Genomic DNA, 13438 nt, shown 5'->3' with positions numbered 1-13438 from the left:
TCCCCAGCCACACTGCTAATGACTGTGACAAGTGGGAGAAGGGCAAGCACAACCTCTTAGTTACCTGGGTAATATTTGCCAGCTATATTCCCCAGGAACGTCGCGGCCCTCCCTTGGCTGACACCCGTGCCCAGTCGCAGTGGAAAGGAAACCCAGCAGCACGGCCAAAGGTAGGGGAGACGAGGAGCGCCGCGCAGCCCCTGGGGTGCAGGGTGTCCCAGCTGCAGCCCCGGCGCTGGAGAGCTGGATGTATCGCAGCGGGGAGCAGCCTCAGCTCCCTCCCTGGCAGAGGGTGGCACACGGGGGGCCGCGGGGCCAGGCGCTGAGCCCCCTCGTGCCCTGTCCCCCAGGGAGCGGGCGGCTGAGGACAAGTTCCCCAGCGTGCCGCGGAGCTGCGGGGGCCAGCACACCATCACCTACCCGCTGATCCACCAGCCCAAGCCACCCAGCACCCAGCCGCCAAGCCAGCTAGGGATGGCAAAGGTCGGGCTTTGGTGGAGATGAGGGAGGCAAAAGCCAATCCTTGTCAAGAAAAGAGCGCACCTTCTTCCTAGTTAACATATGTAAAGGAGCCATTAAGAGTGACTAACAATATTTTGCTCCTCAGGAGGCTGTCTGTGTCTCAATCCCCTCAAACTGCGGCCTCCTCGGGGAGGAGGCGATGATGAGGGGAGGAGGAGGGGATGAGGTGGGCAGCTTGAGGGGAAGGGTCGTCTGGCAGAGGGCAAACCTGCCCCCAATCCCCGAATGGGGAATCCAGGTGAGCAGTTGAATCTAGAGCAGGAGAGATGGGGGCCCAGGTATTTCACAGAAAGGGTCCCCGGGCACTTGAACAGGCTGCCCAGAGATGGGGTTGAGTCACCTTCCCTGGAGGGCTTTAAGGGTGGATGAGGTGCTGAGGGGCCTGGTTTAGTGACTGATGGGAATGGTTGGACTCGATGATCTGTGGCTCCTTTCCAACCCGGTGGTTCTATGATGTGCAGAAGATAGAGCTATTGTAAAGGTGATAAAGCATATTTTAGCAAAAGGGAGGACTTGGATCCAGTAGAAATACCCTGCAGCTATTACTGAGATGGCTCAAAGATTTTGGAGCTCTGACAGAAGCAAGCCTAGAGGCTCTGGGGAGCTGCTGCCCATTCTTGGCTCTTGAGAATGGGACCAATGTCCACCAAGGACAAGGTACTTCTCCATTGTGTGTCTGCACTTTTCCTAAGCTACTGCTGGTATGGACTTCACAGTTAACATGAAGATTGTGCCAACTCTCCTTCTGTGTGTTTTTTACAGGAAATATTTTAACACGAGTACTAACACGAAGTTAACTTCCAGTTGCATCCCAGAGGAGGAAGGGGATTTGCACCTGAGGCACTAGCTGCCACCAGGCTTGCTCAGGGCTCCCTGTTGACTCTTTGAACCATCAAACTCCATGGGCCGTGAAACAAACACCTAGGAGAGGGACGCTGTGTCCTGGGACACTGGGCACGGGGATGCTGCTGCAGCCCACACAGCAGAGCCCCGAGTCCTGCTAAACCCTGTAAAAGCAGGGCCCGAGAGCTGCATCAGAGGACTGGGGAGCGGAAGAGAGTCTGGAAAAGGCTTTCTGGGGTGCAGGTTCCCTGGCCAGAGCCTGTGATGAACCTTCCCCTCTTGAGATGCCAGTTTGGCTTTCACTTGTCTGTACAGCCAGACATGCCAGCCCCATCCTGAGCAGGACGCCAGCACCATCTACAGCCACAAGAACCAGGAATTCTGTGCAAATCTGCTCCCCACTCGGCCCCAGCAGCACTGATTTCCTGAAAACAGCTGCCTCCAGTCGGGAATCCTTCGTTCCTTCCATACTCTCTAACCGCTCCACATCCATGAGGACGTGGTCTCCCCTCCCACCAGAAAGGGCTGTGGCAGGGCAGATGCTTTGGTAGCAGCATAAATAGGCTCTCGGTGAGGGCAGAGCTCCGGGGTATGGGGCAGGGGGATTACCCTGTCTCCCACTCCGGGTGGAATAAACGATGGACAGACAGGAGCAGAGCAGTTTTCCTCTTCTGTCTAAGCCACCTGAGCAGGTCCCTGCTCTCTCATGGAGCAACAGGAAGGGAAAGCTCTCGATGTGCTGATTTTATGCAAATTAAATGTCTTCCTGATGGGATTTGGGGCAGAGCTAAAACCTCCCATGGCCCCATCTCGCTGGCCAGGTCCACTCTGCAGATGAAGAAGGAGGTGGATGAGCAGCAAGAGCAGCAGAAGACAGGCAAGGCCACGCTGGAGCAGTTGGTCCTCAGGGCAGCTCTAATGACCACGAAAAAGGAGCAGTCACTCTAGTGACCATGAAGCAGGAGCAGGCAGAAGTGCAGGCAGAGCTCTCTTCCAGCACAAAGGTGCAGGAACAGCTCAACAACATAGCAAAGGGTGTCAGGAAGATCCAGAACTGACTAGAGGACGTCAGGACGTCCAGGAGCAGGTGGACTCCTCTGCCCACCATGCAGACGAAAAGGCAGGACAAGCAGAACCAGGTAGGGACAGCCTGGACGGAGTCCGTCTGGGTCCCCGGCTAGGGGACGTTCCCTGTAATGTGGGGGAGCCCCTTGCTGCCTCCCAGATTGGCATGTTCACATCATCAGGATGGTAGGCAACAAAAGCCTTGAGGAAAAGGTCCTGCAGGAACTGATAGTTCGCAGTCACGGGCCAAGTGAGCAGGGTCTGTCCCCAAGGGACAGCCAGCCCCCCGAGCATGGCTCTGCATTGATATCTTCCTCCCTGGACGAGCAGGAGGAGCAGCTTGAAACAGCTCCAGGCCGCAGTCAAGCAGCTGCAAGGGGACCACAAGATAGTGAGCTCTGCCACAGTGAACCTCCAGGATGTCTTTGAAGAAAAACAGAAGGATGTCCAGGTAGCTGGCTGAAAGCCCGGCAGGCTCAGAGCATCCTCCAGGCACATCCCGGCTGGGCACCACAAGGGACTTGTCCCCCTGCCAACGTGCTCGTAGCCCTGCCCAGCTCCAAATGCCTTTCTGGGAGGCTTTGGAGGAGGGTGGCGAGGCAAGGGGGACTCGAGGGGCTGGCAGGTATCTCAGGCCACGCTGGGTCATCATGGGCGGGTTTCTGTGTTCGAAGGCTTTGTTCCAGTCCGTGGGGAGCATGGAGAAGGACAAAGCAGAGAAGGAGCAGGACTTGAAGCAGCTCAGGGAAGATATGAACTCCAAGGTGAGGACTCTCTTGTCCCCTCCAGGCAGAACTGGCATCTCTGGGGCTTGGCAGCCTCAGGCAGCCTCCCCGCAAAGGTCTCCCCAAGCAGCTACCCCTGTCAGGGAAAACCACGTCCCATCGCGGGGTTGCTGGCTGACAGGGTGCTCCCATCCACAGCTGGATCGCGAGGAGCTGGGGCCTCTCACGCAGCAGGTGATGAACCTGAAGAAGGTCCTGAACGAGCTGCGCAAGGGGGCATCAAAGGAACCGCCTGGTGATGCAGCTGTGACTAAGTGAGTGTCACAGGGACAGTGGTGGCTTCAGAGACAGCACTCGACCCCTTTGTGGCCTCTGGCCATCTTGGCCATTGCCCAAGTGTGGGGATGCTGAGGAAGCAGCTGTGCCTTCTTCTCCCACCCAGAGCAAGCAGCAGCTTCCCAACCCTAGAGGAGGTCCCAGGAGGGGCCACCCCTGGTCTGGAGCTGCGGGGGCCAGCACACCATCACCACCCCGCAGCAGCGCCTCGCGATCCGCCAGCCCAAACCACCCAGCACCCCGCGGCCGAGAAAGGTAAGGACGACAATGGTAGGGACACGGTGGGGAGAGCGAGGCCGGGAGAGAGATGCTGAGCGTGCAGAGGCGTCCGTGCCTCAGTTTCCCCAGGGAAAACTGGGGGTGGGAAGGTTGCTTAGGGATGCAGCATTCGGCCCCATGATTCACCCAGTCTGTTTTCTGCTTCTCAGGATGCGGGGGAGACAATTCTGTTGGGCCGAGATGGCGTTGTCTACCGTGGCCGGCAGTACAGGCAGCCGACTCCGTTCCATGGCAGGGACGATGGTATGGCCAGGGCTGGATTGTGGGGGAACCTGAGGGTGTGAAGGGGACTGCGAGGTGGGCCGGGCATCCACGGGGCTGGGGTCTCCTGGACAGCAGCACAGCTCCTTCGGGGTGGGGACAGGACCCCTTGTCTGTGCGTCTGCTGCCGGGCAGGGGCCCTGCTGCCTGCCCCGTCCTGGGCTGGCAGAGCTGCCCCGGGGGCTGCAGGGGGCTCAGCCCTGCCCCTCGCCCCCAGGCTGTGCTGCCTCCAGCACCAGCTCCCATGGACGCCTCTCCCAGCCACTGCTCCTCCCGGCCCTGCAGAGCTGACCCCGCGGCCTGGGAGCCGAACAGGACAAGCATGGACAACTGCTGGCATAACCAGGACTTCTTAGGTTTTTTTCATTTCGTATTAATAAACACCTTCAATCGGTTCTGCTGTTCTTATATTAAGCAAGACTTGGTGAGGACTTATGTCCAGGGGTTTGAATCCCTCTACTCTTTTAACTGAAATAACAGGCTTGGTCTACAGTGCTAGACGTGTAAATCGTCTTTTTCTGCCTTCCCCTGGAAGAGGGAAATCAAGAGCCTTTAGCTTTTGAAAGGGAAAATCCTGAAATTCCCAGAAAAACTCAGCATACACTCAGTTCTATCCCAAAGTTTAAAAACAAACATTCCAACTGGGGCAGGAAAGAAAAGAAAGCATTTTCCAGACAGTTTGTGAGTTAAGAATTTTCCTTGGGATGGCGGGAGGGTTTTGCAGGCCGAAGGACACAGGGGAGCGGAGAATGTCCTTGAAAGTCCTTGGCTGAGAGAAGGACCCAGAAAGTTCCAAGCAGCAGCCCGGAGACAGCGCCTCAACAGTTCATCTCAGCCAGTCGTGTGCCAGGCCGAGGGGCGGGGACGAGGAGCAAAACCCAATCGTTGTAAAGAGAAGAGCTGGTGGTCTTGCTCGTTAACATATATAAAGGAGCCATTAAGAGTGACTAGAGCTGTTTTGCCCCTCGGGCGGCGGGTTGTGTCTCCATCCCCTGAAATGGCGGCGTCGGGGAGGAGGCGGCGAGGAGCCGGGATCGGGGGGAGATGGAGGCGAAGGGTCGTCTGGCACGGGGCAAACCTGCCCCCGAATCCCCGACTGGGGAATCCAGGTGAGCAGTTGGATCTCGAGCAGGAGCGATGGGGGCCCAGGTATTTCACGGAAAGGGTCCCCGGGCACTGGAACAGGCTGCTCAGGGACGGGGTTGGGTCACCTTCCCTGGAGGGGTTTAGGGGTGGATGAGCTGCTGAGGGACACGGCTCAAAGGCCCTGGAGCTCTGGCAGAAGCCTCAGAGTCTCGCACCCCCTGGATCTTCTGGAATTTCTCTACCACGGGGGCTTGTGCGGCCTTCATTGCCTTGAGCAGAGCCGGGGAGAGAGCCGCGGCCCCGGAGAGGGGTGGAGCTGGGAGGGCCCCAAGGTGGGGGGGAAATTGTCCAGCCCGGCTTTGCTTCCCCGTCTGCCTTAAAGGTTTATCCGCAGGCTGGCCGAGGCGTGTCTGTTGTGGGGCAGCGAGCAGGGCAGGGGGGGCAGCAGCCGAGCTTCCTGCGCCAGGGCCCTGCAGGGAGGTCTCTGCTCTTCTTGGCATGCGGCTGTTTGAAAGGGAGAAGGTGGGCACATGTGCAGGGAGGGCGGGGGAGAAGGTGGCAGGAGCTGGGCATGTGCCGCCCTGGGGAGAACTTCTTCCCAAGTGCCCCGGGGACCCGGGTTGGTGCCGGTTCGGGCTGTGGGGGGTGTTGGTGTCAGCAGGGGACATTTCAATGAGAGGTGTCAGGCCCGGTGTGACACTGCCCGTGGGGCACTGGGTGTCCGTGGGGCACTGGGTGTGTGTGAGCACCCTGTGTGTGTGCAACACTCCGTGTCTTGGGAGCTTGGCTCGTGCAAGCAAGTAGGGCTGGATCCATTCCTGTGCACTGGGCTTGTGCCACGGCCCCCCCGGGCAGGGCTGGGGGCTCCGGGGAGCTGCTGCCCCTTCTTGGCTCTTGAGGATGGGACCAATGTCCCAGTGCTGCCCGTGCTGCCCTCTCAGCCCGGCTGGGCTGGACCGTGCCCTGTCCCCGGGCTCTGTGCCGGCCACAGCGGGGAGGAAGGTCCTGGTCCCCAGGGACCCTCCACTGGGGCTCATCCCCACCAACCCTCTCTGGGGCTGTGCTTTTCTCACAGGTTCTCCTCGAGGAAATGTAAGACATGAAGGCCACACAAGCCTGTTTGGAAGAGGATTTAAGAGAAGATCCAGGAGGCGCAAGTTGAGTAAGAGGACAGCAGAGGGTTTCCTACCCCATGGGGCTACAAGGGAGACCGGGAGGCTGAGGAGCATCCTGCTTTTGGGGCACGCGGCCCCAGCAGCCCCATGGAGGCTAAAACCTCCCGTGGCCCCATCTCGCTGGCCAGGTCCACTGTGCAGTTGAAGCAGGAGGTGAATGAGCTGCGAGAGCAGCAGGAGACAGGCAAGGCCACGCTGGGGCAGTTGGTGGCCCAGACGGCCGACCAGCAGGCACAGGTGAGGTCTAGGGCCGAGCACTCCCACTGGCAGCTGGGTCGCTGGGGTGGTCCTGGTGGGGTTCCCAGCCACGTCCCTGGGCTGGCGGAGGCCTTGTGGTCTCCATGGTCTGTGGACTTGTTGAGTGCATCCATCTCATCTCAGTGCCCATTGCTTCTCCCATTCTTGCAGGTGTATGACATTAGGGGGAAGCTTTGCTGACCATGAAGAAGGAGCAGGTCTGCCAGCTCAAACACGCAGGAGAGGCTCAACAGCTTAGCAAAGGGAGTCAGGAAGGTCAGGAGGAGGTGGACTGCCCACCATGCAGCGGAGAAGGTAGGAGAAGCAGAGCCGGGTCGGGAGAAGCTGGCAGAGGTTGGTGCGGGTTCCTGGTTGGGTGATGTTCCCTGTAATGTGGGGGAGCGCCTTGCTGCCCCCCAGATTGGCTTGTTTATGTCATCAGGATGGTAGGTGACGAAAGCCTTGAGGAAAAGGTCCTGCAGGAACGGATAGTAGTCCTTCCTCCCTGGACAAACAGGAGGAGCAGCTTGAAACAGCTCCAGGCCACAGTCAAGTAGCTGCAAGGGGACCACAAGATAGTGAGCTCTGCCACGGTGAACCTCCAGGACTGCTTTGAGGAAAACCAGAAGGATATCCAGGTAGCTGGCTGAAAGCCCGGCAGGCTCAGAGCATCCTCCAGGCACATCCTGGCTGGGCACCACAAGGGACTTGTCCCCCTGCCAACGTGCTCGTAGCCCTGCCCAGCTCCAAATGCCTTTCTGAGAGGCTTTGGAGGAGGGTGGCGAGGCAAGGGGGACTCGAGGGGCTGGCAGATATCTCAGGCCATGCTGGGTCATCATGGGTGGGTTTCTGTGTTGGAAGGCTCTGTTCCAGTCCTTGGAGAGCATGGAGAAGGGACAACACAGAGATGGAGCAGGACTTGAAGCGGCTGAGGGAAGATATGAACTCCAAGGTGAGGACTCTTTTGTCCCCTCCAGGCAGAACTGGTATCTTTGGGGCTTGGCAGCCTCAGGCAGTGTTTGCGTAAGCTAAACAAGTGTCATCCTGTTTATTCTTGAAGTGTGAGCAGCTTCTATTCTAAGTGTCAGTTGCTTTGGCTGAATTATTAGTATTCTGTTTACCCTTAAGTGTTAGTCCTTTCTTTGCGTTTATCTCTAAGCTGCTAAGGAATGGTTATCCTGTTCATCAATGGTTAATTCACCCAGCCCCCCCTCTCAGGAGCCCCAAGGGAGGAAAATTGTAAAGCCCGGCTTTGCTTCCTGCTCTGCCTTAAAGGTTTATCTGCAGGCTGGCCGCTGGCCTGGGGGAAGGCTGCTGGTCGTCCACCCTCCGTTTCTGGGCACAAGGTTCCTTTCCAGCCAAGGAATGTCCGTGGTTCCAGCTATGGCATCCTTGGTCTCCAAGAAGAGCCTGTCCCAGCTACTGGACGGTGCCCTCCTCAGTCCTCATGGAGTCAAGGGGTTGCAGAAAGATGGTGCAGCTGTGAGAGAGTGCAAAGGGGATAGGGTTGTGTTTGGGGACAGCGCTCGCCCCCTTCCTTGCCTCTGGCCATCCTGGTTAATGCCTTAATGCCCACAGGGAAGTGCCCGGCCCTTCTCTGCTGCCTGCGAGCTGCAGTCCGTTAGGAGCTCACCAGCACACCATCACCAGCCTGCGGCAGCGCTTCACGAGCCGCCAGCCCAAACCACCCAGCACACCACGGCCGAGAAAGGTAAGGACGACAATGGTAGGGACACGGTGGGGAAGAGTGAGGCCGGGAGAGAGATGCTGAGCATGCAGAGGGGTCCGTGCCTCAGTTTCCCCAGGGAAAGCTGGGGATGGGAACGTTGCTTAGGGATGCAGAATTTGGCCCTATGATTCACCCAGTCTGTTTTCTGCTTCTCAGGATGACAGGGAGACAATTCTGTTGGGCCGAGATGGCGTTGTCTACCGTGGCCGGCAGTACAGGCAGCCAACTCTGTTCCATGGCAGGGACAATGGTATGGCCAGGGCTGGATTGTGGGGGAACCCGAGGGTGTGAAGGGGACTGCGAGGTGGGCAGGGCATCCACGGGGCTGGGGTCTCCTGGACAGCAGTGCAGCTCCTTCGGGGTGGGGGCAGGACCCCTTGTCTGTGCCTCTGCTGCCGGGCAGGGGTCCTGCTGCCTGCCCCGTCCTGGGCTGGCAGAGCTGCCCCGGGGGCTGCAGGGGGCTCAGCCCTGCCCCTCGCCCCCAGGCTGTTGAACCAAGTCCTGTGGACAACTCTCCGGCCACTGCTTCTCCCGCCCCTCCAGAGTGGACTCAGCACGCCGGGAGACAAGCGGGACAAGGAGCACAACTGGTGGTGAATAAGATTTGACATTTTTTATTCATTTCACATTAATAAAATCCTTCAACCGCACTGGCGCTCTGGTTTTCATTTAAGCAAGACTGATTTGAAATCTGTCCCTTGTCTCCCCCGTCTCCCTGCCCCCAGCCAGCCGTGCACCCTAGAAAGCTGTCACATCGGTCAAGCGCGACTTCCCCTTGGGCAGGCCATGGGGGCCACTGCCAGCCACCTTCTCCTCGCTCCACCATGCAAGTCTCCTGCCTTCTGTGCTTGATCCCAGATCTCTCGCACACCCCTGCCCTGCTTGTGCCACACGGGACTCTCCACTCCACCATCTCGTGGCCACTGCAGCCAAGGTGCCCCCGGCCTCCCCAGCCCCAGCCATGCCGCCTCTCTCTGTCGGCCCCTCTGCGCGTCGCTCCTCCAGCCCTGGCCCAAAGCACTTTCCTCCTGCCCTGCAGGAATCTCGGGGCTGCGTGTGCCTGGCCGGGCTGTCTCTCCAGCACAAACGGGGAGGCTGAGGAGCATCCTGCTTTTGGGGCACGCGGCCCCAGCAGCCCCATGGAGGCTAAAACCTCCCGTGGCCCCATCTCGCTGGCCAGGTCCACTCTGCAGCTGAAGCAGGAGCTGAATGAGCTGCGAGAGCAGCAGAAGACGGGCAAGGCCACGCTGGAGCAGTTGGTGGCCCAGACGGCCGACCAGCAGGCACAGGTGAGGTCTAGGCCCGAGCACTCCCACTGGCAGCTGGATCGCTGGGGTGGTCCTGGTGGGGTTCTCAGCCACGTCCCTGGGCTGGAGGAGGCCTTGGAGTCTCCATGGTCTCTGGACTTGCTGAGTGCATCCACCTCGTGTCATTGCCTCGCAAGGGTCTCCCCAAGCAGCTACCCCCGTCAGGGACAACCACGTCCCATCGCAGGGTTGCTCGCTTACAGGGTGCTCCCATCCACAGCTGGATTGCGAGGAGCTGGGGTCTCTCACGCAGCAGGTGAAGAACCTGAATAAGGTCCTGAATGAGCTGCGCAAGGGGGCATCAAAGGCCTGGTGATGCAGCTTTGACTGAGTGTCACAGGGACAGTGGTGGCTTCAGAGACAGCACTCGTCCCCTTTGTGGCGTCTGGCCATCCTGGCCATTGCCCAAGTGTGGGGATGCTGAGGAAGCAGCTGTGCCTTCTTCTCCCACCCAGAGCAAGCAGCAGCTTCCCAGCCCTAGAGGAGGTCCCAGGAGGGGCCACCCCTGGTCTGGAGTCCACTCCTTCAGGGCGGGGGCAGGACCCCTTGTCTGTGCGTCTGCTGCCGGGCAGGGGTCCTGCTGCCTGCCCCGTCCTGGGCTGGCAGAGCTGCCCCGGGGGCTGCAGGGGGCTCAGCCCTGCCCCTCGCCCCCAGGCTGTTGAACCAAGTCCTATGGACAACTCTCCGGCCACTGCTCCTCCCGCCCCTCCAGAGTGGACTCAGCACGCCGGGAGCCAAGCGGGACAAGGAACACAACTGGTGGTGAATAAGATTTGACATTTTTTATTCATTTCACATTAATAAAATCCTTCAACCGCACTGGCGCTCTAGTTTTCATTTAAGCAAGACTGATTTGAAATCTGTCCCTTCTCTGCCCCGTCTCCCTGCCCCCAGCCAGCCGTGCCACCCTAGAAAGCTGTCACATCGGTCAAGCACGACTTCCCCTTGGGCAGGCCGTGGGGGCCACTGCCAGCCACCTTCTCCTCGCTCCACCATGCAAGTCTCCTGCCTTCTGTGCTTGATCCCAGATCTCTCGCACACCCCTGCCCTGCTTGTGCCACACGGGACTCTCCACTCCACCATCTCGTGGCCACTGCAGCCAAGGTGCCCCCGGCCTCCCCAGCCCCAGCCACGCCGCCTCTCTCTGTCGGCCCCTCTGCGCGTCGCTCCTCCAGCCCTGGCCCAAAGCACTTTCCTCCTGCCCTGCAGGAATCTCGGGGCTGCGTGTGCCTGGCCGGGCTGTCTCTCCAGCACAAACCGGGCCGCTGCAGCCCTGCAGGAGAACCAGGGCCTGGGATGGGGAGGACACCTCCAGCTCTCTGCAGAAGCCCGGGGGCCCTTCCTCTTCTGAGCGGGCGGCCCGTGCTCAGCTCCCACGTCCTGGCTGACTGGGGAGGTTCCAGTCCAGGGAGACTGGCTGATGTTACACCCATTTACAGGAAGGTGCAAGAAGGGACGCCTTTTCTGGAAGGGCATTTAATTCACTGCTGAACTTCAAAATAAATAAATTACAGCCTTTCCATTAGAAGACTTTGTTCTTTACAATAATCTACCAGTGAATAAGTGTTTCCTCACAATTTGGCGGCTCGTCTGCGATAAGTGATCCTGTCTCTGTAGGTTGGGACAGTGGGAGCAGAGAGGCCCACTCTGCTGATTTTAGGAGTCTCTAGTCTCCTGTCCTGCCTGTAAAAGCCATTCAATCTCAAAGAAAAGGAGAGGCCGGGCTGGAAGCTCCTCACGCATGCACGAGCGCAATGGGAGGTTACTGTTATTGCGTACATACCCCTGGCATAAGAATAGACAGGCAATAAGAGTTTGCTGGAATCTATCGGGATGTAACACGAATACACCGAATGTACCCCTAGACCAGCCAATAAGACTGCAACTAATAATTTTGTATGTGCCTGCTTTTTCTATAAATGTAACTCCACAGGTACAGCCAGGGTCACCCTCCTTGAAGAGCGTCCCTGGCGGCCAGTCAGGTTTTTTAACCTCTTGCACAAGAAAATAAATTTCGTACTTTATTTTTGTACCAGCTTGCCGTGCTGTCTCGTTCTTACATTCTGGACCCTAACGCTGCCCTGTGAGGAGAAGCGAGTCTGTGAGGAAGCAGGTGTGTGTGGGTTACTCACTCTCTGAGTCACTCTGCAGCTCGAGAACCACGGGACAAAGCATGAAGGAAAGGTCAATGTACTGTTGAGCGTCCCTAGGTTGCATTGGTTACAGCAGGGAGTCAACAAACGCGGGACTAATGAGCACCAAGGATGTCCCTGTCTACTTAGTTAGGAAAACCTTTGTTAAGAAGCACCAAAAGAGAAGTCTAGGAATTTTTCATATTCCCCATGGGCAGTGGCAGTAACCTGGAGAAGAAGCTGGGCAGAGCATTGCATATGCCAGAGCCATGAGCTCCTGCTGCCGTGAGCTCCTGCCCTTGAGGCAATCTTGAATCTGCCAGTCATCCTGTTCTCCAGTCTCCACAATCAGAGGCCCACGGGATGGGCTAGAGCTGGAGAAAGCACTGGGATTGAGCAGGGGGCAAGTGGTTCTGGTCATTCTCTGCCATGTGAAAGAGTAGACAAAGGCGTAGGCATCAGGAGCATGAGCTGGACATAGAATCATAGAATCACCAGGTTGGAAGAGACCTCTTGGATCATCGAGTCCAACCATTCCTATCTGCCACTAAACCATGTGCCTGAGCACCTCGTCTACTCTTTTAAACCTCTGCAGGAAAGGTGACTCAACCACCTCTCCGGGCAGCCTGTTCCAGTGCCCGACAACCCTTTCTGTGATTTTTTTTTTTCCTCATGTCCACCCTGAACCTCTCCTGGTGGAGCTTGGCTTGAGGACATTGCCCCTTGTCCTGTCCCCTGTCGCTTGGGACAAGAGGCCAGCTCCCTCCTCTCTACATGAAGCAGGAGGAGGAGCAGAGGCAGCAGTGGCAGCAGCAGCAGGAGGATCAGGAGAGGCTGCAGCAGGCGCAGCAGAGGCAGGAGCTGCAGCAACTCGCTGACGAGGTGGCCGAGCGGTGAAGGCGATGGACTGCTAATCCATTGTGCTCTGCACGCGTGGGTTCGAATCCCATCCTCGTCGGTCAGCCCAGTGATGCCCACAACAGCTCAATGTGTGCCCCAAAACAGCATTTGTTTTGAGATGAGAGTTGCCTGAAAACAACTTCCAGTGACTTGAAGTAGCGCAGGAACCACCTCAGTTTCCTCTGGCCCCACATGGGGAAGAGGAACAAGAAGGGAAACAAGGAAGAGCCAGAGACCTCACAGGAAGGTCAATGTCTCCTCAATCTCTGGGAAGATGACAGAGCAAAGCATCCTGGAAGTGGTTTCCAAACACAGAAAGGTGACTGGGAATGGTAAGCATGGAGTCACAAAGCAGAAGTCATGCTTGACCAAGCTGGTAGCCCCCTAAAGCGAGGTGACTGGCTTGGTGGAGAAGGGAAGAGGGGTGGTTGATGTTTACCTTGCCTCCAGGGAGGCCAAGGCTTGTAGCAAAGCAAGAGCTGATCCCTGGATTTGGTGGGGCTGTGAATGTGCTGCCTAAGGAAGGGGAGAACTAGCAAGAGCTTTCAGTCCTAGCACCTTCCAGACTGGGGCCAATCACTGGACCTTTAAAATTTTGGAGCAGGGCTCTGAGCAGCACATCCAAAAGGGAGGCAATCACTCTGTGGCCAAGCAAGCCTGGAGCCCCAGGCTTCAAGCAGCTACAAAAGCGTTGCCAATGGAAGGTGGGGATCAACAAGACCTTTCAGACCTTACACCTTTAGAAGCCTCTCTGTGGGAGCTTAAGTATTCCAGAGGTCTCGTTGCCGTTTGCTTGACTGCAGTTTTCCTAAGCTACTGCTGGTATGGACTTCACAGTTAA

General features: G+C 57.9%; 1 protein-coding gene and 1 non-coding gene across 7 annotated transcripts; both read left to right on the top strand.

Annotated features, from left to right (window-relative positions):
* The first annotated feature begins 2865 nt into the window (after positions 1-2865).
* Positions 2866-10384, top strand: LOC138728766 (uncharacterized). 6 transcript variants are annotated; one of them, XR_011338749.1, is made up of 6 exons: positions 4896-5140; positions 6193-7167; positions 7391-7481; positions 8108-8240; positions 8415-8508; positions 10220-10384. XR_011338749.1 is itself a non-coding variant. In XM_069872378.1 (5 exons), exons 1-5 carry the CDS (start codon positions 2994-2996, stop codon positions 10329-10331), a joined length of 672 nt encoding a protein of 223 aa, XP_069728479.1. In that variant the 5' UTR covers positions 2866-2993; the 3' UTR covers positions 10332-10384. The 6 variants fall into 6 exon arrangements, 2 of the variants coding, with proteins under 2 accessions (XP_069728479.1, XP_069728478.1); XR_011338748.1 differs by lacking the exon at positions 10220-10384 and adding an exon at positions 8744-8884; XR_011338751.1 differs by lacking the exon at positions 10220-10384 and having other exon boundaries at positions 4898-5140; positions 6193-6844; positions 6972-7167; positions 8415-8888.
* Positions 10385-12573: 2189 nt separating this feature from the next.
* On the top strand, positions 12574-12655 carry TRNAS-GCU (transfer RNA serine (anticodon GCU)). The gene has a single exon. It is a non-coding gene; the product is annotated as a tRNA-Ser (tRNA).
* The last annotated feature ends 783 nt before the right edge of the window (positions 12656-13438 follow it).

This window comes from Phaenicophaeus curvirostris, chromosome 19 (genome assembly GCF_032191515.1).
Source record: "Phaenicophaeus curvirostris isolate KB17595 chromosome 19, BPBGC_Pcur_1.0, whole genome shotgun sequence".
NCBI classification, from domain to species: Eukaryota; Metazoa; Chordata; class Aves; order Cuculiformes; family Cuculidae; genus Phaenicophaeus; species Phaenicophaeus curvirostris.
Note: the sequence above shows the minus strand (reverse complement) of the source record. Positions and strands in the feature narration are given on the sequence as shown.